At 29.6% G+C, this 24,472-nt stretch overlaps 13 protein-coding genes across 13 annotated transcripts; 9 read left to right on the top strand and 4 right to left on the bottom strand.

Annotated features, from left to right (window-relative positions):
- Window positions 1–257: 257 nt before the first annotated feature.
- TBLA0F02100 (60S ribosomal protein uL29) lies at window positions 258–908 on the top strand (the record flags this gene model as incomplete). The annotated part of the gene is made up of 2 exons (XM_004181223.1): window positions 258–260; window positions 549–908. 2 exons carry the CDS (start codon window positions 258–260, stop codon window positions 906–908), a joined length of 363 nt encoding a protein of 120 aa, XP_004181271.1.
- A 491-nt stretch (window positions 909–1,399) lies between these two features.
- On the bottom strand, window positions 1,400–4,345 carry UFD2 (ubiquitin-ubiquitin ligase UFD2; the record flags this gene model as incomplete). Its single annotated transcript, XM_004181222.1, has 1 exon — window positions 1,400–4,345. One exon carries the CDS (start codon window positions 4,343–4,345, stop codon window positions 1,400–1,402), a length of 2,946 nt encoding a protein of 981 aa, XP_004181270.1.
- A 1,434-nt stretch (window positions 4,346–5,779) lies between these two features.
- RBS1 (Rbs1p) lies at window positions 5,780–7,984 on the top strand (the record flags this gene model as incomplete). Its single annotated transcript, XM_004181221.1, has 1 exon — window positions 5,780–7,984. One exon carries the CDS (start codon window positions 5,780–5,782, stop codon window positions 7,982–7,984), a length of 2,205 nt encoding a protein of 734 aa, XP_004181269.1.
- Window positions 7,985–8,265: 281 nt separating this feature from the next.
- RDI1 (Rdi1p) lies at window positions 8,266–8,880 on the bottom strand (the record flags this gene model as incomplete). Its single annotated transcript, XM_004181220.1, has 1 exon — window positions 8,266–8,880. One exon carries the CDS (start codon window positions 8,878–8,880, stop codon window positions 8,266–8,268), a length of 615 nt encoding a protein of 204 aa, XP_004181268.1.
- Window positions 8,881–9,623: 743 nt separating this feature from the next.
- On the bottom strand, window positions 9,624–10,730 carry TBLA0F02060 (serine/threonine-protein phosphatase; the record flags this gene model as incomplete). Its single annotated transcript, XM_004181219.1, has 1 exon — window positions 9,624–10,730. One exon carries the CDS (start codon window positions 10,728–10,730, stop codon window positions 9,624–9,626), a length of 1,107 nt encoding a protein of 368 aa, XP_004181267.1.
- A 971-nt stretch (window positions 10,731–11,701) lies between these two features.
- On the top strand, window positions 11,702–12,856 carry TBLA0F02050 (uncharacterized protein; the record flags this gene model as incomplete). Its single annotated transcript, XM_004181218.1, has 1 exon — window positions 11,702–12,856. The coding sequence occupies one exon, from the start codon at window positions 11,702–11,704 to the stop codon at window positions 12,854–12,856; it is 1,155 nt and encodes a 384-aa protein (XP_004181266.1).
- A 1,369-nt stretch (window positions 12,857–14,225) lies between these two features.
- SRF1 (phospholipase D regulator) lies at window positions 14,226–16,214 on the top strand (the record flags this gene model as incomplete). Its single annotated transcript, XM_004181217.1, has 1 exon — window positions 14,226–16,214. The coding sequence occupies one exon, from the start codon at window positions 14,226–14,228 to the stop codon at window positions 16,212–16,214; it is 1,989 nt and encodes a 662-aa protein (XP_004181265.1).
- A 517-nt stretch (window positions 16,215–16,731) lies between these two features.
- Window positions 16,732–17,040, top strand: TBLA0F02030 (ATPase inhibitor; the record flags this gene model as incomplete). Its single annotated transcript, XM_004181216.1, has 1 exon — window positions 16,732–17,040. The coding sequence occupies one exon, from the start codon at window positions 16,732–16,734 to the stop codon at window positions 17,038–17,040; it is 309 nt and encodes a 102-aa protein (XP_004181264.1).
- A 655-nt stretch (window positions 17,041–17,695) lies between these two features.
- On the top strand, window positions 17,696–19,675 carry AIT1 (Ait1p; the record flags this gene model as incomplete). The annotated part of the gene is made up of 1 exon (XM_004181215.1): window positions 17,696–19,675. The coding sequence occupies one exon, from the start codon at window positions 17,696–17,698 to the stop codon at window positions 19,673–19,675; it is 1,980 nt and encodes a 659-aa protein (XP_004181263.1).
- Window positions 19,676–20,284: 609 nt separating this feature from the next.
- On the top strand, window positions 20,285–21,499 carry VCX1 (Vcx1p; the record flags this gene model as incomplete). Its single annotated transcript, XM_004181214.1, has 1 exon — window positions 20,285–21,499. The coding sequence occupies one exon, from the start codon at window positions 20,285–20,287 to the stop codon at window positions 21,497–21,499; it is 1,215 nt and encodes a 404-aa protein (XP_004181262.1).
- Window positions 21,500–21,859: 360 nt separating this feature from the next.
- On the top strand, window positions 21,860–22,306 carry SNA4 (Sna4p; the record flags this gene model as incomplete). Its single annotated transcript, XM_004181213.1, has 1 exon — window positions 21,860–22,306. The coding sequence occupies one exon, from the start codon at window positions 21,860–21,862 to the stop codon at window positions 22,304–22,306; it is 447 nt and encodes a 148-aa protein (XP_004181261.1).
- Window positions 22,307–22,799: 493 nt separating this feature from the next.
- TBLA0F01990 (uncharacterized protein) lies at window positions 22,800–23,180 on the top strand (the record flags this gene model as incomplete). The annotated part of the gene is made up of 1 exon (XM_004181212.1): window positions 22,800–23,180. The coding sequence occupies one exon, from the start codon at window positions 22,800–22,802 to the stop codon at window positions 23,178–23,180; it is 381 nt and encodes a 126-aa protein (XP_004181260.1).
- A 122-nt stretch (window positions 23,181–23,302) lies between these two features.
- TBLA0F01980 (aldo-keto reductase superfamily protein) lies at window positions 23,303–24,211 on the bottom strand (the record flags this gene model as incomplete). The annotated part of the gene is made up of 1 exon (XM_004181211.1): window positions 23,303–24,211. One exon carries the CDS (start codon window positions 24,209–24,211, stop codon window positions 23,303–23,305), a length of 909 nt encoding a protein of 302 aa, XP_004181259.1.
- Window positions 24,212–24,472: the final 261 nt, after the last annotated feature.

Below are 24,472 nucleotides of genomic sequence, written 5' to 3'. Positions count from 1 at the left end.
GGAATTCCTTCTAAAGTTTAGTGCCAGACCGGTCTAGACTAGCATAGGTTAGGCAGAGATTCCTAGAGAATATGCTCTCGGGCTACTATTCTGTCGGTTGTTTTACCCTGTAACTATGGCCCAAGGTAATACCCAATTCTCAATACTAAGTGCTTAAACATAGTATATGAAAAAATATCGCTATTTGGGCATTTAAAATCAAAGGTTGATTTTGGATTAATTTCGAAAACAAGGTACAGTAAGACAGAGTAATCGAAATGGTATGTACTAGGTACTAGATATTATTAAAGAGGACGTTATAATTATTTGAATAAAGTGTGCCAGATCTCAAATGGTTAAGAGAACAAGATTGTGTTAAAATTCCACGTTTTTATTGAAGAATGAGATGATATTCCCATGAAGCACATAAGAATAAAAGACTGTTTATTTCAACTGAATGACGTTTGACCTTATGATTATTGAAAACATGTGATTTACTAACAATTTTTATCAATTAAATAATTTTGCATTTCCAATTATTATTTATTTATTAATTATATTTTAACAAGGCCGGTGTCAAAGCTTACGAATTAAGAACTAAGTCCAAGGAACAATTGGCTACTCAATTAGTCGATTTGAAAAAAGAATTGGCTGAATTGAAGGTCCAAAAGTTATCTAGACCTTCTTTACCAAAGATTAAGACTGTTAGAAAGGACATTGCCCGTGTCTTAACTGTCATTACTCAACAACAAAGACAAGCTGTCAGAGACTTATACAAGGGTAAGAAATACCAACCAAAGGATTTGAGAGCCAAGAAGACCAGAGCTTTAAGAAGAGCTTTGACCAAACATGAAGCTTCTCAAGTTACTTTGAAACAAAGAAAGAAGCAAATTGCTTTCCCACAAAGAAAGTACGCTATTAAGGCTTAAATTTAAATTTAAATAATAATAAAAATAATTATTCATTTAATATAAATATAAAAGATAATTCTCATTTTTAGCTTATTTATCTTTCTTTAATACTGGTATATTCGATTTAAGTTTAACTACTTTATTGTATTTTAATAAATAAAAACGTTTCATATTTTCTATCAATAAAATTCATTTTATTTCTAATCGGAAACTAATTATATTAAATATGGGATATCCAATTATTTATATACGAATTAGTATTTTGTTAATCTATATAAATCATTTTAAGCATTAATATTGTTAAACAAAAAAATAAAAATAAAAACAGAATAATTTTTCATTTAATAGATACTCCGCTTGAATTAGTTTATTTGTTTAAAATATCAATAATTAAAATATTTCACATTGGTATATTTTTTTTTCTGATTTGCATAAGCCATGATTTACACACTTTTATATATAGTATGACTCAATGAAGCTCCACATTGCTTTAAAAATGCACTTTATTATTATTCTCTTTTCATTAACTTCTCCTCTCTCTTTTTCTTCTTGTATGCTAAGATTTGATTTTTCAATTCAACATTTGGTGTAACTTGATCTAACGTTAATGGTTCTCTATTAAACGGATCGGTCGAATCACTTAACAAATGTGCTTTAATTGTACTTAAATCAATTGAAACATGAGAGGTAGGTAGAATTACAGGATCTTTCATGATTGTATACATCAAAGGATCTAAGAATTCATCTGGTGCATCATTATAATCTTGATCTTCTTCTTCTTCATTAACTTTTTGAATTTCTACTTTATTAACAAAATTTATTAACTTATTACAATATTCATCAGATGCTAAACCTGTCTTTACATGTAAAATGTGAATAGCTCTATCAAATAATGATTTGTTGTATGATCTACCATCTCTTGCCACAGCTTTGACAAATTCATCTTCCTTTGATAGATTCAAATAAATCGTTACCAATGAATATAAAAGTTGTTTGGCGTTAAATGAATAACTTTGAGGATCTTTCACTTTTAAATCATTACATTTTGGACCCACTAAGGATGCTAAATTATAATCTAACATACTGGCTAATCTATCAACAATTTCTGCACTAACAAATGCATTTGGGATATCCTTTGTATACATTTTGAAAAGAATAATCGATTTAGCTGCTAGGCCACATGAGGATTTAGCTTGTCGTGAAGCAGAATTCAATTTAGATTTTAATTCGTCATCGTTTTCTTCTCTTGATGGTGGGTTACCTTTAGATCTGTTTAAAATTTCTTGTGTAATATTATGAACTTCTGTCAAATTACTTAAACCTTCATCTAATAAGAAAGTTAAGTCATTTAACATTCTTGCCACAAATCTAATAAAGAAATTGGAATTATTTTTTGCTTGATCTTTCAATTGGGTTTTATAAATAGGGATATGATAGTATAATTGTTCTAAAATGATCGAAATACTGTAACGGGCATTGAATTTGTCATAGAATTGAGATGATGAACCTGTCTTTTCTACAATAACATAAAAATCTAGTAATGCATATAAGATATTTTTATTAACGATTTCATTATTCTCAAAAATTTCCATCATAAATCCTGGTGAATTATCCATCAAGGGCATTGAGCCATAACTTAAGATTTGAACGATTTTAACTTTTAAATGTGGATTTGAAATTAATTCAGGACAACGTAAAAGAATAGTCATTAATTCAATAAAAGAATTTAATCTAGGATTATTAAATAAAGGATTATTGTTGAATTTTGTAATGAAAAGATTATAATTCAAAATACCTTCTACAATGAATTCTGGATAATACTTAAATGGGATTGGAGCATTTTTTCTTAAGTAATCTGCATTATCAACATTTTCAAAACCAATTTGATCGGGTATCAAAGGTAATTTAATTGAATTAAATGGGAAATCATGATTTGGATCAATTACTCTAATTAAAAAAGTTGATGCACCAGATATGAAATCGAAAATTTCCAATTGTAAAGATTTATTTGTGAAAAACCCAATCAAAGATTGATTAATAGATTGTAATAAAAATAAAGATTTTTCCATATTTTTAATTTGAAGATCTGTAAAAGAATTTAAGAAATTTTGAGAATTTTGACCATTTGTTACATTCAAATTTTTCAATCTTTTGACTTCTTCTTTAATTGATTTAATTTGGGAACTTAATTTATCATTTGTCAAAAGAGTACCACCTAGACCATAATGCAAATAAGTCAGTGTTAAGAAAAAACAATTTGAAATGAAATTTGGTTCAGTAGAAACATTTTTAGTCTCATAAAATTCATTAGCTTCATTATAATCAGAATTCATCCTTGTTTCATTGGATAAGTCAATTAATAAATTAATATTATTAAAATAATTGACATCAATTTTATCGATCTTTTTAAATGAAACATCTAAAAACGGTTGTGAGAATTTTATTAAAAGAATTGTTATATTTGTCATAAATGCATTGGAAGATAATTTTTTAGGATTAGCATTTTCACCTCTTCTTAAATGGTTTTTATTAACTATTATAGATAATAATGATATTGTATCTGATCTTGTTTTGTTGGAGCCTCTAAATATTTTATCCAATATATAAAATAAACGATCAATTATAACCTTATGTTCAGTCTGTAACGACTCATTAATCAATTTAATCTTTTGTTTCATGGATGGGTCTAATTGCGGATCTTGAGTGAAATCGATTTCATTTTGGAAATTTTTAAAAGCAACATTAGTGTCTAATGGTGATAACGACAATATAGGACCTAGAATGATATTTTTTTCATAATCACAGGGGTTTTTAATTAGAGGATTGTTGGAATCTAAATCAGGTAGATAATTTTCTATTTGACTGAAGATTGAACTGATTTGTTTGAAATTTAAAAACATTTCAAAAACAGATAAAATTGCATTATAATTCTTGTTATCATTTAAATTCAAATTAATTTTCATGGAATAAGTTAATAAAGTATTAAAAAAATTGTTAATTAATTCAAAGGAAGAATTTTCTTCGATAGACCTCTTGATGATATTCAATAACAGGTCACTAAATGAATCCAAATTATTTAAAATTGTTTCAATATAATTTAAATAATTTCCTTTCAAACAAAAGGATTCAATTTGGAATGACACCAACCCATAGCCAATCAATAATCGTTCAATCTCATTAAGGACTGGGATAGATTCATTAGAAGGATTACTACTCTTGGAAATAAATTTTTTCTCACTGGAACATCTTCTAAATGAATCATTAATATAGTTCAATGGATCTAATAGATCCATATTCTCAGTCAATTGAAACAATATAATGGAATCAATGTCATCGATTGTTAAACCCACCGTAGAGGGATTTTCCAGATTTGGATAGTAGTAAAACCCACTTGGAACATCTTGGCTATTCAATGTAACCTGTAGTACTTTTTCAATCAAACTTTGAACGGTCATGATATTTTTATATGAATAAGTACGATTGTCTATATTCTATTTTCTATCTTTTATATTTTTTTTGTTGTTTTGGCTTTTCTTTTCTCTCCTTTGCTTTGCTATGAGTATGTATAATAAAAAAGGATTTTCCAGTTTTATTCAAAGCAATTCCGTTTTATCGTAAACCATTCGGGAGAATCTTACAGTAACCTCTTTTCACGAGTCTCTTAGTTCAGAGGTTTGTAACTTAAAAAATCTTATTTAGCCTTTGTATATTTAGCCTTGCTAACCTTAATTTGTTTTTTTTACTCTAGGCTTTCCATTTATCCTTTTTTTTTGCCACTTATTGTTAGCCAAACCATACGATATATGATATCCAATAGACTTTGATTTAGGATTATCATCTCACAGCGGAGCTTCTGTTGAAATTACTTAGTAGCAGCTGCAACTTTCCTGTACAGGCAGATCCCGATAAGCCTTGGTTCGAATCATTGCGGGGCCATCTTCAAAATCCACACGTCCGAACGTGAGAAAATTAAGAAAATCAAGAAAAACGATACAAATGGCAAAACGCGTTTTGGTGGGGAAAATATAAAAAAGCTAGCCGCAAACATTGAGTACAGAAAAGAAATTTACTGTATGGCAATGGGAAACAAATGAGAAGCAACTTGGAACAAGAAATGCAGAGTTAATCTAAGAGTTTATTTAACTTGCAATATCTATTTAAAAAGTAATATATATTAATTTTCAATAAATTTGTACTTTTGTTAGTTGGTATTTAGTTGGTTTTTACTACCAATTTATATTGTGTCACGATTTAATATTACCCGGATTTTTCATGATTCTTCCTTGAAGTTTATTGGTCTAATTTGACAAATATGGGCTCTCGCTTCCGATATGGAAAAAATAACTTAACTAAGTTACTTGATTCTCTAGAGCTCAATCCAATAAAGTTGTAAATTAATTAAATCAATTTAATTACTTAATAATCTATTATTTATAGCACGGCTCTAAAATTCAGGAATTATCAGTACAACCTAATAAGGGTTAAGATCGAAATAACATACAAATTTATCAACTGGCGTGTACCATTTGTTTTTGCTTTTTATATTTGCTATCTTTGTTTTAGTTTTTTATTCTATTTTATTTTAATTTTTTTTTTGATTAGAAATCATCAGTGGAAAACGAATATTTTTTATTTTATTTCATTTTTCTGACTTTTCTCTGTTTATATTTGCTAGATACTCTATTGGCTTTTAATTGGCTTACTTGGGAGTCCTTGCACTATTAATTTCCTGTTACATATTGCCTGTTTTTTTTTTCAATAACTTAACGTTATTTCCTTATCAAGAAAATAATTATATCCATCAATCAAGGATTATTTATTAATTTCTTATTATATTTTGTTCATAAAAGACCTACTATAAATACAAACACGAATATTCTTCAATTGTAATGGCTACTTCTTCGACAACAAGGGACTCCGTACTTGAATTGCAAAAGGAAAGTGGTGACGCTACAGACATGATCCAGCAAGATCTAGTGGAATCAACAACTGATGAATTATTTAATGAATTAAAAACTGAAAAATTGTCCAATATTGATGATACTTTTATTGACGCCTCAGAAACAAATGATACAACTGTTAGCTGTGTTCAAAAATCAGATGCCATTGAAAGACCAAAACAAGATATTATTAGCCAATTGTCTCCCGCTATGATTAATGCATTGTTTGAAAAACCTTATGATAGACAATTCATCATAAACATTGAATCGTTGATTGTAAACTTTATAGATTCAAACGATACTAATTTGAATTTGAATCCTATGAATTCTTATTATAGACTATTATCTCATCAGATTGCACAATATCACAATTTAAAACATATCTTGAAAAAATTTAATACAACAACTAGTAATGTCGATAATAGTTTTTTAGTATTGTATAAGCCTACAAGGGAAGATACGCTTGAGCTTAATTCGAAAAATTCAAAAGAAGCAGATATACCACTTGTTATCTCTCCTACTCTTCCATTATTAAAAGATTTAGTCTTACCCTCATCCAGTCCCAACTCTGATAACACTAGTAATACTGTTTCTAATTCATCTGATTTACCCACTGGTAGTTCATCTTCATCAAATAATAATGCAACATCATTTACTACTTCATCCAAAAAATTTAAAATTTTGAAAAGACAAAATTCAAGTAATACCAATATCTCAGGAAATTCAACTGACACTAATGATACGACAACTGATACAATAATACCCAATAGTAACAACGCTACTATAACTAATGACAATACTACTACTGAATTGAGTTCATCTTCTCAAACGTTAAACAATACAGCAAATTCTTTAGAATTACAAAGGATGGAAAAGGAAAAAAATTACGAAAAATTAAAACAAAAAATCTTTGATTCAAATAATAAATTAATTAATTCAAGTTTTAATACTTTAGAATCAGAAAATAATAACTTAACAGCAGGAGCACATAGCTCTTCTCCACAACCATTTGATTTCGAAACTTCAAGATTTAAGGATCAATTAAATGAAGATGAATATTATTGTAGAAATAATACTAATACTAATAATAATAATGTAAATTCTACAAATGTAGACAAAAAAATAAATAATACCAACGCTTCTACTTCACAAATTAATACCAGTGCTAATTCGACATTAGATTCTTCTAGTAATAATTCCACTTTTTCATTGAATAATTATTCTGATATTTCAACAACCCCTATTTCAATAAATAATTCAAATAGCAATAACAGTAGTAATTCAAATACTATCATTACTACTGGACACAATAATTCAACTACTAACAATATGCATAATAATAACGTTAATATCACTACTAATATCACCAATAATAATAATGCTAGTAGTAGTAACAACAACAAAAATAATAATATTAATAACTCTTATCATCATAAGTATAAGAAACGTTATAATAATAAGATAAAAAATTTAAATTATATGAATAATACAATGAATAATAATGGCGTACCATTAATGCCTTACTCGCCTCAAGGCTATGCACCAGTATATCAAATGTCAATGTCTCCTTATTCAAATTCACCAACACAACAGCAACAACAACAACAAATGCAAATGCAACAACATCTATCTAATAATTTTTATTCTACTAATAAGAATAATGTTAATAGTAATTCAATTCATCCCTATTACCCATCTAATTATAATTATCCAAATTCTAACCCAAATATCTACAATAATGGATCAAATTCCAATTCCAATGTTCATAATAATAATTCAGGAAATTATTCATATCCATTTATTATACCGTACTATAATAATGTAAATGTGGGAATGAATTATATGTATCCAACGAATATGGTTCCACCCCCTCAATTTGCTATGATACCACCTCCTTATCCAATGGCAATTCCACATCCAATGCCATATCCTCCCCCACCGGGGCCAAATAATTATTCAGCTCCTTATTTGAATAGTAATGGGAATGGAAATGGGAATAGTATGAATACGCAACGAATGAAAACAATTAAAGACTCAAGACAGTATAATAATGCTACTTTTACTGCTAACGCAAATAATAATAATGGCAGTGATATTAGTACTGATGAGCAAGTGGATAAGCTAAGTAATGATTTTAAAGATTTATCAGCTTAATGATGTATTTGAATCTACTAATTACTGATTTGCATTTTGGCATACAATTATTTAATTATAATATTATTTATTACATAGATGTTTATAATGACCTAGGACAAAGATCTAATCTAAATATTTCAATTAAAATTACAAAAAAAACTAAAAAATAAAGGGATGATAAAGCATAATCATTTATATGTAATTGTCTATAAGTTAAAAAAGAAAAAAAAAAGTATATATATAAAGACAAATACGTAGTGTGTTTAGATAATAATAAAAATTGAATATTAGATAGATGATTATTTATTTTTAACGATTTCTACACCCCAGTTCAAAGTCAAATGGTTAGTCTTATCATCATCAATGAATTTAGATACTGCATTATATTTACCTCTTGCTAGTAATCCACTTGGAGCTTCACTTTCTGGTAATTCTACTTCATAAAAGGGCTTTTGTTTTGTGTTTGGAGCATACGAACCCAATTGATCATCAATTTTATCAATGGATATCCCAGCTTTTTTAATATATTGTACGTACTTCAACCCTGTTATAATTTCATGTTGAACTTTGAATCTAATTTTCAATCTATATATGGAATTTTCTTTAACCTTGTATTTAATATTACTTAATTCTTTAATTGTGTTTTCGTTGGTCAAATCAAATTTATTAACCTCTTCTTTATTTAAGTCTTTTGGATCACAAATGATCAATTGAATTTCCAAGATGACTACTCTTCTCTTATCACCAGGATATTCCAATGGTAAGACATCAGCACCTAGACCTAACGATTCTTTCCATTTGGCTAAAGAAGCATCTTCAGCATCTAAATTTTTATATTCATCAACAGTTTTTTTAGCAGCAACTTTATAGTTGTCAACTGAATCATTATCGTCAAATTGTTCTTCTTCACTCATTGTAATTGAAATATTGTCCTTGATAGGTTTAAATAATTGAACTCAATAGTTGAATTGCAAGTATAAAAAATGTAGAAAATGAAAAAAAAATAAATAAATAGATATTTGAAACCACCTTAAAAATAATTTCATAAAAAATTAAAAAAAAAACACGGTTGAAATCATATAGAAAAATCTATTAATACCCTATATAAAAATAATCTGTGGTTAGATTGATCCCCAGCAAATAGTACCAAGTTGTAACCTGAAAAAGCGTTAATTGGGTTTCGAAACTTGTACGTGAAATTCATAGAAAGTGAGATTTGTTTCAATGAAATTTTTATTTTGAAATTTGAAACGGACGCGTCTTAGATTACCGGATATGGAAGGGAGATTGTTACTTTAACAGGCAATTTTCTCACAAGAAGAAACGTTATGATAATACGAAAGAAGGATAAAAATAGTAATGTAAAATATTAAAAAAAAAATAATTATAATAAAATAGTAATACGAATAATAATAATAATACAAGTAGCAAAAGTGTTATTTAGAAACGACGTATATTAGTACCTATATGGAAGGGCTGGGTAATATAATACAACATTTATATATTATTATAATTTATTGAGTCAAGTCGTTTTTAATTAGGGAAAGTAGACTTACTTGAGTGAAATAATAATATAAAATAATGCAAAGTGAATAATTATGCATAAAAAAAATATGGGAATAATGTGTGCGTGCATACGCATGTGCATATGGGTATATTATAGGAAATAATCAGGAGTCTTTCTACTTACAGAAGGTTCACCTGGTCTAACTGAAGGATCGTATTGTAAGAATTGTTTATTATGGTTTTCATCCACCTCCATGATTGCCGCTTGATTGCCGCATCTGTAGCAATAATTAGGAGCACTGAAAATGGTTACTACATTTTGTTCATGAGACCATGCATACCCTTCCATGACTAATTGATGTGCTCTTGAAATTAGGGATAAATTGTTTGTATGATTGAATTGACCACTAATATCTTGGCCGAAAGTAAAACCAGCACCTCTGGGACTAATCCCCCATCCACCTCTCTCATCTGGATCCGACCATAGTAAATCACACATAGGGCCTTCATGGGGGACTTCTTGAATTCTATTCAAAGCTCTAATTTGATCCAACGTTTCTACCATGGGGGAAAGACCACCATGTAAACAAAAGATCTTGTTATCTACCAAAGCAGTGTTTGGGAAATAGTCGAAAAGATCAGTGAACATTTTCCATACGTTAGCATTACCATATTTTCTTAAACACTCATCATAAAACCCATAGACTTGTGTAATTTGCCTTGATTCATGATTACCTCTAAGAATGGTGATTCTATTTGGATATCTTACTTTCATGGCAATTAATAATGAGACAGTCTCTACTGAATAATAGCCTCTATCTACATAATCCCCCATGAACAAATAATTTGTATCCGGACATTTACCACCTATTTTAAACAGCTCAAGCAAATCATGGAATTGACCATGAACGTCACCACAGATGGTCACTGGCACATTAACTGGTTGGACATTTTTTTCAAATTGGAAAACATCTACAGCCATCTTACAAAGCCTAGAGATGTCGTTTTCCGATAAGATTTGGCATTTACTGATATATTCTATCCATTGATCCAATTGGTTGATATTATCATCTGTAAGAGTGAGAGGTGTGTCTGATTTATTATCTGCTATCCCAGACGAACCAGGTTTGAGTATCATATCATCTTGAGAGTCTAGTTCAGCAAACCCTTTGTCGTCAATGCTTTGTGATGATTGTTCACCAGTGGTGGATGAGTTCTGTTGTTCGAAAGAGTCTTGCATGGGTACGTCTGCGTCCATGTCGATATCATTGTCCATATCCATGATTTAAAAACTTAAAATAGTGAGAAATAAAGTAAAAAAAAAAAAAAAATAAAAGTAATTTTATAATGAAATTATCGAGTATATATTAATACTGCAATAAATAGTATAATTTTATTTTTCCCTCGTTAACAGGTAAAATCAGAATGCAAATGCAAAAAGGGAGTCGTTTTTGAAATAACCTCGATAAAAAGTGTCAATGAATGTTTCTTTTTTTTTCTTTTTCTACTATGTTAATCTCTCTTAGCTTTATCTATCGATCTTGTACTGTTGTTCCCAGCTGCGTTTCTTGTTTTGTTGTAGGATGAATTAGGAATTGAGAAATGCTTGATAAAGGTAAAGTTGGGAAATGTCAAAAACCCTCTAGAGAGTGTTTGACCTTGAAAAGGGCAAGCACATGTTTGCTTTCTATTTCTGGCCTTTGGGGTGATAGCTCCGTGAAAGTAGGAGTTTGGGAGAATTGGGACTACGGTAAATATCAGCACACGTGATACAGTGGCCAGCCAACTCGCATTCTTCGGCAAATAGCCCCCGCAATTCGGCAGTCCCCTTTGTGGTAATATTCGTCTGTAAAGGGGAAATCTCTGTTTCGAGTAATATTATAGGTTACTGTAGGGGGCAAATTCTTCATGGAAAGTTTATTAAGATAAAATACAATCTTAAAACCCTTAGAACCCTATAGGTCAGCCCTGTAGTTTTAGGGCTAGGGCAAAGATTTATAGGGAAAAAAGACATTGCCAAGAAAAGGATGTCAGTATATACAATGAAAAAAAATACCTTATTAATATTTTGTCATTAATACCGTCGCGCCACTAAATGCTGCGCCACAAAAGATTGAACGACGCAAATATTAAGGTATAAGGTAAAAGGTATAAGGTGTGATTATGTTACGATATAATAGAGGGCATCAGAGTAAGATTTCAGACACTTCAGAAGATCGATATTAAAACATGGCAGAGATTCCATCATTACGTGAAATTATCAAGCACAAGAATGAGAAGAAAAGAACAGTATCATTACCTAGTCATTTGAGAGAAAATCGAGGTGGGAGATTCAAACCTAAAAATAAGAATGCTAGGTTTATTCAAAAAATGGAGGGGGATATGTTACGATGGGGGACACATCAGAACAATAATAGTTTTTATGGTTCTAAATTAGCTATTGAAGGGAAGCATCCGTATCAAATTGATACTTCCTTAATATTACAAGAACGAGAGAAAGAAAGAGAAAGACAAAAGCAACAAGAGAAGGAAAAAGAGAAAGAGAGAGAAAAGAATAAAGAAAATATACAATTTTTTTCATTGCGTAATGAAGAGCCAGGTGGATTATCAATGATGTATGATCCTCAATCGCAGAGTGAAGAGAGCAGTGTATATACTTTGGAATTAAATTTCCCAAGCAATCCAAAACGATTTAAAAATTTTAAACAAAATTCCAATAATCAGGCAAATAATAGTAATGAACCCATTGAATTACAAGAAATCACTATTGATGATGAGGATTTCTATTCCACCCTAAGTAATACCCATAACGTTCTTCACAATTGTGTGATTGAAGATGATTCTAAAAACAATAATAAACCCATTACTGATGGGTTGGTCGTCAATGAGATTGAAAATAAAAATGGTACAGAGATAAGACAAGAAGATAATGATATTTATATAGCTCAGCCATGTAGGAGTGCACATCATCATGATTCAAATGTAATGCCCAATGAAATGGAAGTAGTAAATGATACAATGGATTTAAATGTCGATAATCCTTCGAACGTCAATATTGAGGATTACTATAGGTCGTATTATCATCGTAGTATTCCCATTGAATATGTTAGGATGAGTGAAAATATGAGGGATGGCAACACAGGAATTATCATGCCAAACACGATCCCTCAGAGAGGTGTTCAAGTCTTGAACCCAAATGATGTAATATATAATAATAATAATAATAATAATAATTCGATAAATCATATAAATGGTACACAAAACAATAACAAACCCTTTTCTTCCTATTTCAATTGGTTAACTACTCTTTGTTGTTTTACAAATGAAACAAATTTAAATGAGCATGCCGCCCAAAACCCACCAAATATTGATCCAAACCCTTAAAAAATATTAAGCAAAACATTCTTGAATTGATAAAAAATCTCTTTTTATTTTATTAGAACATATATAAAGCTATAAATATAAATTAAACAAAAAAAATAATAATTTGTAATATGTATAAATAAAACCTTATGGATTTAACAAAACTCAAAGGATTTCAAACCAATAGGGGTTTTTTGTTTTAGTTTTTGTTTTTGTTTTAGTTCGTTAGGTTGTCGATGGACATTAAACTAAATCCACCAAACAAATGCAAAGTATAAATAAAATATGATTTTTAGAAAAAAATTAAATAAATTCAATTATTGCATTTGATTGGCTTATTTGGATCTAGCTCTAACCTTCCGTCTCTTTCTCTTAAGTCTTCTGACTCTCTTCTTTCTCCACTTAGCACGCATGGTAATAAATGTTGAATAGTTGGTCTCTTCTGTCAAAAAGAAAACTGGAGTGCAAACTAAAATAACAAGATAAGAAGAGAGTACAAAGATTAAATACTAATTCAAACAGCTTTCCCTTATATTTTTATAATAAATTTCCACTCATTACGATGCGATACTAATTGGAAATTCTCAAGTTCCAACTTACCAGATTCGTTGGGTAGAGCAATAGTATTGTGTTTTGTTAAAACGGAAATTTAAATTTATTTTTTTGTTCAAAATTCAGTTTTTCACTGATGCACGGATGGACAGACAGCAAAAAATTGGAAAAGGAAATATCAAAATTTGACAATCACGTGCAGTTGCCGAGACATAAAAATGTCCGGGTGATTCGAGGGTAAGATGATTCAAGAATGTTAATTACCACATAAACAAAGAACATTAGTGATGAAATTTTGATTGGTCAATTAATTAGTTTACTGAAATAAATTTTGACGAGAAAATTAATTCAAAGTTAAGACAGAAACAAAAAAATAGGAAAAATGTAAACAACAATTGAAAGGCGTTTGGAATAAAAAGACAACAACAATTGGATGTTTAGCGTAGATATATTTTATTATTTTAATTTTTTTTTATTTTTAGGTAAATAAATAACGTAAAATTAATACTCTCTTCAATATTCAGCCACAATTTATAATAATTGATATAATTCCACGGATACTTACCACTTATATCAAAAATTACTTAATCAATACCACCAATAGCCAAGTATATGAATCAATTGGATTTTCCTACAAGCCAAATATAATATACTTTAATATCGAAATTTATAAAAATATAATTGAAATAAAATAGAATATACAATTGTAATATTTATTTAATTCAGATAAACATCACTAAAAAGTAAGGGAAATACAAAACAGCATATAATCCTAATACAACTTCGACTACCACAACAACAACCGACCACCAAATTGAAAGAATACATAAATACATGAATGAATTTCGAAGTAAAAGGTTCAAACAGTAAACAACCTCGACCAGATAGACCCAATAATAATACTAATACAGCTCCAACAAATACAAATAGAAATGCAACCTTTAGATCTCCGACGTACCATAATGCTTCTGCTAGCGAAACAGAAACAGATATTGAAATTGAAAGTGCAGGTGATGATACAGATGAGGATGATATAAGGAATATGGATACATTCGCAAATACAAATCGTAACGCAATGTCAAATGTAAGAACTACACTAACGTCTATCCACGACCAAGACAACGTTGCAGGTGGCAATCATAACGACAATAATACCAATGATAACAATGCTATTAATAACAATCATACCAATATTTTATCTGATGATGAGGTGGAGGGCGATGGTGATGCCGATGGCGATAATGATGAGGCTGATACCACTCCAATTGCCTATGTTGCTTCAGGCAATGCCAACACTAATGAGTTAGATTTACTTGCGCCTGTCAATTCTCATTCAATCTCTCACATTCGCAGATTATCAGATCCATTCCATAATAAATATTCAACGAATGCTATCAATATCAATAATAATAATAAAAAACCAAACTATATTAATATGACTGGTAATATTCAACACCATGAGAAAATCAACAATTATACAATATATCCAACAACAGTTCCACCATTTGCGTTAACCAAAGAATTTATTCAAACAAAACAAATTAATGAGAAATACGTTGATAGAAATATAACAAGAAATCAATTAAAAAATAAAGAATGCAATACAGATAAATTTAAAGATCCATTTTTACATATACCTGAAGTTCAATGGGGGAAATATATTGAAAATATTGGTTCTAATATGACTTATTCTAATGAAAAGAGAAGAAATAGTGTAAATTTGCTTGCATATGAAAATGGTGATATAGATTCAATTGATTTAGAAAAACAACAATCCTTTTATCAATACCAACATAATTTTAAATTAAAAGATTTGTCAGATGAATGGGGTGGTGCAAAAAGATTGAATCAATTATTTGATAATGTTATTATGTTAGGTGGTAGTAAAAATGAATTGACGTTTAAAACTGCTAAAGATCGTAAAGATTGGAATAACTACGTGGCGAATGTGATTGATTATAATTATAATAATAATAACGCACCAAATGCAGCAGATATAAACCTTGAAAGAAGACAAAGTATGATAAGCCGATTAACAACAATGAGTGGCGATTTAGATCTTGAAGCAGATGGGGCAAGTATTAGCAGAACAAGTACAAGTAACAGTAATATGACTGGAAGATCAGGTTGGGGGTTAGGAAGAAGTAGAGGGCATGATGGTGGAGTTAAATCAAAGACTAAATGGTTAGAAGAAATAAATAAAGATCGTGAAAAATGGGATAAGTTAAAGAATAAGAAAATAAAGATTTGGAAACCCAAACTTATCAAACTTTTAATTGATAGTCAATATACTCCTTTGGCAGTACGTATTATGACCTGGATATTTGTCATTGTATGTCTTGGCTTATCTACAAGAATTTACGCTAATGTACATAATTCTGATAGACCAATCCACCAACGTGCAAGTACTATATTGTCTATCATTGTATCTACGGTTTCAGTCGTTTATTTAATATTAATTGCAAGAGATGAATTTTCAAGCAAGCCGCTGGGATTAAGAAACCCTCTAATGAAACTAAGATTAATCCTATTGGATCTTTTATTTATTATATTCTTTAGTGCGACACTATCGCTAACTTTCGAAACAATGACAGATAACCGATGGGTATGTAAAGGCCACGATGAGGAAATTGGTAAAATGCCGTCGACATGCAGAAAGCAAAAGGCATTAGCATCATTCGAACTGATTACACTAGTAATGTGGATGTTATCCTTCTCGATTAGTATCTTACGTATTGTCGTCAAAGTCAGTAGTAATCTAGGCAGCCATTCAAATGAAGATGAAGGTCAACAGTATATACCCCTAATAAGCAGCACTCATCGATAATAGGAGAGTGTACTATGTATAATAATAGCAAGACTGGTAATATTATGTATAAATACCGAATATGATAGAGCCCCTGCCCCCACATTATAATATAAACCCCGTAATATATAATACATAATACATAATAATTATAATATTAGATAATACCATTTAACCTTCATTTTTACCGAATTTACTGACACTGTCGCTCATTCCACACGGCCCCGTGCACGGGAAACCTCGGAGTGCCCCGGGTTTGTTTTCGGGTACTTCCCGCTGAATATAGCAGATATCGCTCCAATTATTGAACTGGATCTTGTACAGTCCAGGAACCCATACACGTATTTCACAGTACTTATTTTGTCACTGGAACCACTAAGGTCGTTATAACATCAACTGTATCAACGACATATATTAAGCTTTAATATACTGCATTGTCTGATAAGCTAACAGCTCGCAATAAGATCTATAACACATAATAAATATTCACTTTCACAAAAACCCTTTATTTGAAAAATAAAATTCGAACACACCAGTCATGTCATCTCGTCAAGTCTCGAAATTATTCTTACAAGAAGTTAGACAAACTTCTCGTAGAACCTCTCCATCTACCCTAAGACCAGCTTATTCTACTTTATCTTTTTCAAGAAACTATTCAGAAGGTTCTACTGGTACCCCACGTAACTCCGCCATGGAAGACTCTTTCACCAAGAGAGAAAAGGCTAATGAAGATTACTTCATCAAACAACATGAGAGAGAGCTACTGGCTCATCTAAGAGATGAGTTGAAGAAGCAACAAAAGAAATTGGATAACTTAGAAAACAAGTTAGAAGATATGAAGAAATAAGGTTGGTCAATTTAATTTCATTGTCATTACTATATATATTTTTCTTCTATTTTAAATGCCTGACAAACATATGTCTCAATATTCTACAATCTTTTACCTCTATCTCTTTTTTAGGCGTTGACGTCTATTTTCTAACCTTTTTTTTTATCCCTTTCGTTTTTTTTATATATTCTAATATATTTTACTATTATAACGATAACTTACATAAAGCTATAGATATATATATTTATATATATTTATATCCAGGTTATTATTTATATATATATAAATATTCTTACTATCTATTCTTTTAAATATTATTACACTTTGTTTTTAACTAGAACTATCGTTGTATTACTATTAATATTGGCCAATAAATATATATCTCATTTTTAGGGTAAAAATATGTTAGGGTTGATTCGTTCCTTCTGAGGGTTACAGGGTTGACTCTGTGATTAAAAAAGAAAAAGTCATCTTTTTTAGGTCATCATATTTCAAGAGTTTTACGATTTTCCTAAGACAGTTTATTATAATGCCAAGGAGAGGATTTGATATATTAATTGCATTATTGCTAGTCAATAAATATTAAGACAAAACGTGCTATTCATTCATTCTGATATGCCAATAGATCCATGCCTCATTTCTCACCATATCATACATTAATTTTCAAACCAATATGACAAGAGTTTATTATTTATCAAGCTATTTTGTTCCACTTTTTGCTACAAATTCAATTAAAACTATAATAGTTAGTTCGGTTGTACTCCTTTTATTCATTATTTCAATCACATTAACTGCTCTGAAATTATTCCCATCTATTTATATAAAAGATGGGAAAGATGGGAATGAATCTTTGAACATTCTCGAAGATGAAAATCGGAAATTTTTCATACCAGACTCTCAAGACTATTTTAGAATATTATTATTAAGTTTTATATCACCACTTATATTTCAATTTTTTTCATTGATTTTTCTTAAGTATTGTAACTCTCGACTAAGTTTTAGAAAGAAATTCAATAACAATAACCCTACTAGTAACAATAACTCTACTAGTAATACACATTTATTTCCAAGAATTTTCGTTAATTTTATAATCAATTTCGTTTTCACAGATTTGTTTCAATTCTTAATTTTATGCATCATATCTTTCCCACAAATAAATGATGTTAATAGAAGAAAATTCCACACAATCCCATTGAATAGTTGGAATCTGTTACCAAGACTATCTGTTTTATATGCTATTGCATGGTCTATTTCAGAATTATTGATTTTGTTTGTTACATCAATCCATTTTTTTAAAGAAGTCGATAATATTCCTACAAGTGAGAATTTGGATAATGTAAATACGTTTTCTGATGAATATTCACCTTTGCTATCTTCATCGACTTCATCTCTTAATGATAGATCTCACCATTTACCTGTTTCACAGTCTCCTCTAAGGAAAAAAATCTCTTTATCAAATTGCACTAAACTAAGATTATCTTCTTCTTCAATTTCAAATAATATTTATAAAAATTCAACTTTAACTTCAAATTTAAATTCACCTCCATCATCAGCTGGCACAAAGACAAATAATCACAACAGCAATAACAATAACAACAACAATAGTAATAATATGGTAAATACTAGTGGTAATAATAAATCGAATTTTCCAAACAATGGTTCCTCTTTTGAGAAACAAATTGCGATTGTTAGTTCAGTTGATAACTCTCTATCTTTACAAAGAGTCCCAGATAATGGGCCAACTTCTAATTATTTTTATTATAATAACGCTATATTACCAAACCCAAATCTGAATTATAAATCATTGAAAAATTTAAATGGTTCAACTGATTCATTCAGTAAGGATCCCAACAATAGTTATTTAAATGGTGAATTTGAAAATAATGCTTTTTCATTAAATTTTCAATCTCTCTTTGCTATTAATCGTTTATTATACCCATTTATTAGATTTCCAAAAATTAAAACGAAAAAACAATTTTTTAAAGGCATTCTGATATTTTTACTTTGTTTATCTACCAATTTCTTATTAATAATCGGTGAGGCCCTAATAATGTCAATTTATTTCATCTTTACACCAAATTTATTAGATTCTGAAAAGTTAAAATTCTCTAAGATTATGATTTATTTTGGTTCACAGAAATTATTTTATTTCATTATAATGTTAGTACTACCATTCATTTTCATTAATTGTATGGTTAATACTTTCATTCATTATAACAAACAAGTTGTATTATGGAACAAGAGTGATTTTCAAGAAGATAGTACTCCACAAAATAATGACAATACAATAATGATGATGAATAATAATGAACAAGACTCTTTAATGTTGTCAAATTCTTTGAAAGATAGATCCTTAAGCTCTTTATATACTTCATCTCTAACAGACCCTCACCTCACTATGGAAAATTATCCTAATTTTAACACTAATTTAGAGTTCAATAATTATTATATGAATAATAATGATTATTACAATAATTACGTTACCACTCACGACGACCCATTTTTAATTCGGACAATTAAAACTATATATAATTATTGGGAAAGAATATCTGTTAATGACTCTTTTGTAATCTTTTCTAATTTTCTTTGGGCATTGATAGTTTTTGGATTTGGCTGGTATTCTACAAGGATAATAGTGTCAAATTCCTCTTAGGATAAAAGATCACTGTCATACCATGAGCCTATGTGATTATATATGACGACATTTGTACAAAAAAAGTATTATTTTGGCTATTTTTTTCCTATTTTGAGAATACTCTCTTCGCGTTCGTGATATTAACAAATCCGACAATTTCCAGAGCATGTCTTTTTTTGTTTTTTTTTTTTTTTTTTTTTTTTTTTTTTGTATCAATCTTCAGAATTCGATGAGAGGAAAGTATCAAGAAGGGTCTTTCGTTCTACTATTTCGTGTATTCTCCATTCTTTGATAGCGTAAGAATAGTTTGCAGTGCCTTTTTGAATGAAAATTCGAAGCCTGATCTGTTACACTTTTCCTGTTTTATTTTGCTAATATAATTTTGACTGATTGGTCAATTTATGGTGCGGCTTATTTCCTGGTTCCTGGGACACTCAATATTATTTATTTCTAGACTTTACCTCATATAAAAGGTTGGAGATAGCAAGTTAGTTTCATATACTATGTAATGCTTATGTGTTCAACGTACATAAAAATTAAATAGTTATAGTTTATTGTGCGTTAACTACATTAACTATTTAGTGATAGATAAAAAGAAAACAAAATAAAAAGTAAAGGTAAGCAAAAATGTCGGATACGCAGCCACTTTTAAGATCAACAAACTTATCACCAAGCGAAAGAAGATCTCAAGTATCAATCTTTAGTAAGGTAAAGAGAGACACATTTGTCGTTCTTAAATCATCTCCTGTCAATTACCTATTATTATTTGTACCATTAGGTATATTTTGGGGTTATAATGAAATCTCATTCACTTGGACTTTCATCTTAAATTTCTTAGCTATTATCCCATTAGCTTCAATCTTAGCCTTTGCTACTGAAGAATTATCTTCAAAAGTTGGTAATACTATTGGTGGTCTTTTAAATGCTACCTTTGGTAATGCTGTCGAATTAATTGTTTCATTGATTGCTTTACGTTCTGGTCAAGTTAGAATTGTTCAAGCATCCATGTTAGGTAGTTTATTTTCTAATTTATTATTGGTTTTAGGTTTCTGTTTCTTATTTGGAGGTTACAACCGTGTCCAACAACAATTTAATCAAACTGCTGCTCAAACAATGTCATCTCTATTAGCTATTGCATGTGCATCATTATTGATCCCAGCTGCCTTTAAAGCTACTTTACCACAAGGTCATGATGATGAATTAATTGATTCCAAGATTTTATCATTATCAAGAGGTACATCTATCATATTATTACTTATTTATATATTTTTCTTGATTTTCCAATTAAAGACTCATCAAGAAATCTTCGAACAACAACAAGAGGAAATTGAAGAAACATTTGAAGAATTAAATGACGGCCCACCAGAATCCTTGACAGTTAAATCATCTTTAATTTTCCTTTTACTTTCAACTGTCTTGGTTTCTATTTGCGCAGACTACTTGGTCAGCTCAATTGATATGGTTGTTGAATCTACAGGGTTGTCCAAGACCTTCATTGGTTTGATTATTATTCCAATTGTTGGTAATGCAGCTGAACATGTTACATCCGTTATTGTTGCTATGAAAGATAAAATGGACTTAGCTATTGGTGTTGCTGTTGGTTCATCTCTACAAATTGCTTTATTCGTTACTCCATTTATGGTCTTGTACGGTTGGTATATTGATGTTCCAATGACTTTGAACTTTTCTACTTTTGAAACTACTTCATTGTTTGTTTCAGTCTTTTTATCTAATTATTTGATTCTAGATGGTGAATCGAATTGGTTAGAAGGTGTCTTAGCATTGGCCATGTATTTCTTGATTGCTCTTTCCTTCTACTATTACCCAGATGTTTTAACCTAGTTTAAATGATTTTATATAGACTATGACTGATTAACTATGTATAATAATTTTAAAGTAAATTGATCTGAAATCAAATGTAATGTGTTTGTATTTGAGTTTCCTTTTTCTTTTTTTTTACGATCTAATATGAACATTCTATTAGCCCAATTAGTTCAATTTAAACTTTCCGAAAATTGAAAATAAATTGCAAAGCCACCGATTTATTATATAAAAGGAACACTTACTTAAAAAATGACTAAAAAGAAAAAATAAAAAAAAAGACGAACAGATATTCCACTACAAAAACACTGAAATTTTATCTCGAACATTTTTATCTTGTATTAACTTTACTGCTTTGAATCCATTATTTCGTCAATCAAAATGTGCGTATATGTTTGCTGTACTGCAGGCGATTTCATATTATATTTGGTAGCCTTTTTATTTCCTCCTTTAGCTGTTATCTTCAGGTCAGGTCTATGTTCTCAAGATTTATTATTGAATATTTTATTGACAATGTTTGGTATTTTCCCAGGTACACTTCATGCATTATACTATATAACGATAACTAGTCCCTTACGCCGTGATAATGAATTTATTGTTATATACCAACAAGGTTGGGTGGATACAGAAAGGTATGCTAATGGTAATATCAATGCACCAAACAATAACAATAATATGAACCTAAATAATGTGGGTAGTTCAAGTAATGCTAATACGTATACAAATACACAAACTCCTTTATTAAATAATACAAGAGCACAAACTGATAATAAGATTCAACAAGAACAACAACATATGAGTGGGGCTCCACCACCTTATGGAGGCTAGATATAACTATTGATACGATTATGATTAATTTTACTTCTTTTTTGTATTTTCTTTTTTTTTTTTTTTTTTTAACGTTTAAATTGCAGATTGTCAATATAACCATTTTCAACACTTTTTATATTCAGTATTACGTAAACTATTTTTAATATACCCCCCCCCTTCTTTTTTTTTTTTAACAAAACTTCTTATGCTATTACCTATTTTCTCTCTTTGATTTTTTTTTTTTTATTAGTTTGTAAGTAGATCTTTGGATTTTGCATATATTCTATTCTATTAACAATCATCATCATCATCATCATCATCTCTCTAGATCTTGAGAGATTTTTACTCATAGTTCGATTCAAATTCCGAAATCTTTACATATTCAAGTAATTCAAAAAAAATAATAATACTCAACTGTATGAAAAATATGATTTTAATAAGTGAAAAAAGAAAAAAAAAATTAAGTATTGAGTAAGGAAATGTTTTTGTTTCTCCAATTTTACCATAGGTAATGATATGGATAGTAGGAGAAGAAGTTATTGATAGAAAATCAAGATTTGTTGCAAGGTGTCATTCACTTGAACATGAAAAAGATATTCCTACACTTTTAACAGAGTTAGTTAATTCAAATAAAAAAATTTCAAAAGCTACTCATCCACATATTCTTGCATGGAGATTACAAAATAAAAATGGTAATATTCAACAAGGTTCTCAAGATGGTGGTGAAAAAGGTGGTGGTCCTGTATTATTGAGTTTATTGGAGAAAAATAATTTAACTGGAATCTTGTTAGTGGTTACACGTTGGCATGGTGGTACTCAATTAGGATCAGCAAGATTTCGTGATATTTCAAAAGCTGCTTTGAATGTTTTAAAATTAGGTAAATATATATAAGGATTGCACGAACGAGCGAGCACATTTAGTTCAATTATTTAACAATAATATATACAGATTTCAAAAAGAAGAAAAAAACAAAAATAAAACAAATTGTTCCCCTGCTACCGTCATTAGGGCAATTAATTATATTTATCGTAGTAAACGTTCCAATATTTTCTAATTGTATCATGTTGAGATCCAAGTTTTGTAATGAACTCGACTTCATCTTGAGTTAATTCGAAACTAAAGATATCATATGCATCACGAACTCTTTCTGGGCGAGAACTTGTTGTCACAGGAATAACTTTTCTTTGTGATACCCATCTTAACATAATTTGATTTTCTGTTTTAGAATATTTTTGAGCCAATTGTTTAACATAAAGTGGTAATAAATCCTTTTCATTTACTTCTCTTAATGGTACCAAAGGACAAAATGCTTCTAATTGAATATTATTTTTAATACAATAATCATAAATCCCAGGAGTTTGATTTTGTAAATAAGCGTTAAATTCAATTTGATTAATTTGAGGTTTTATCACCCAACTTTTAGATAATTGTTCTAGATCTTCGACTCTAAAGTTAGAGACACCGATATTTTTAGCAAGACCTTCATTATATAAATCTTCCATCATTTTCCAAGCTTCTTCTAGAGTAAAATCGTATAATTTTGGATCAATGATGGGGAAATGTAAAAGGTATAAATCTACGTATTCCAATCCCATTTTCTCTAGAGCAAGTTTCAAACCTTCTTTAGGGTTGGAAGAGAATTTCCTTGGAATGGCATATTTATCGGTGATAAAGATTTCATCTCTTGGTTTTTTCGAATTTCTTAAAGCTTCTCCAACTTCAGCATGAGTTTGATACATTTCTGCACAATCGATATGAAGCATACCTGGTAATTCTAAGGCATTTTCAATTTGTTTCACTAGAGCATCGGAATATTTATCTTCAGGGTTATACTTGTACCATCTTGTACCTGTTCCAATGATGGAAATACCTGGGATCTTATTACCGTTATTTAAAGTGATTAGAGAAGTTTGGTAAGACATGGATGATTGTGAGAGTTTTCGATAAACGATTAAAAGATTATGAAGGGATACTTTTTTTTTTTTTCCCCTATTTTTATTATTATTTAATTTACAAGAGCGCTTATATATATATATACATATATACTTGTAGTGAAGTTTTGAGTGGTAGGGAAGGAAAATTTCAAAATCAGGTAATTGTCCTTTGTATGGAATATTAGTTATCATTTCATTTTATAGATCTTGGCTTATCTCATTTATCCATCCGTGTTCGGTCCAGCGGCA

This window comes from Henningerozyma blattae, chromosome 6, assembly GCF_000315915.1.
Source record: "Henningerozyma blattae CBS 6284 chromosome 6, complete genome".
NCBI lineage: Eukaryota > Fungi > Ascomycota > Saccharomycetes > Saccharomycetales > Saccharomycetaceae > Henningerozyma > Henningerozyma blattae.
The sequence above is the reverse complement of the archived record's forward strand: the minus strand, read 5'-3'. Positions and strand labels throughout refer to the sequence as shown.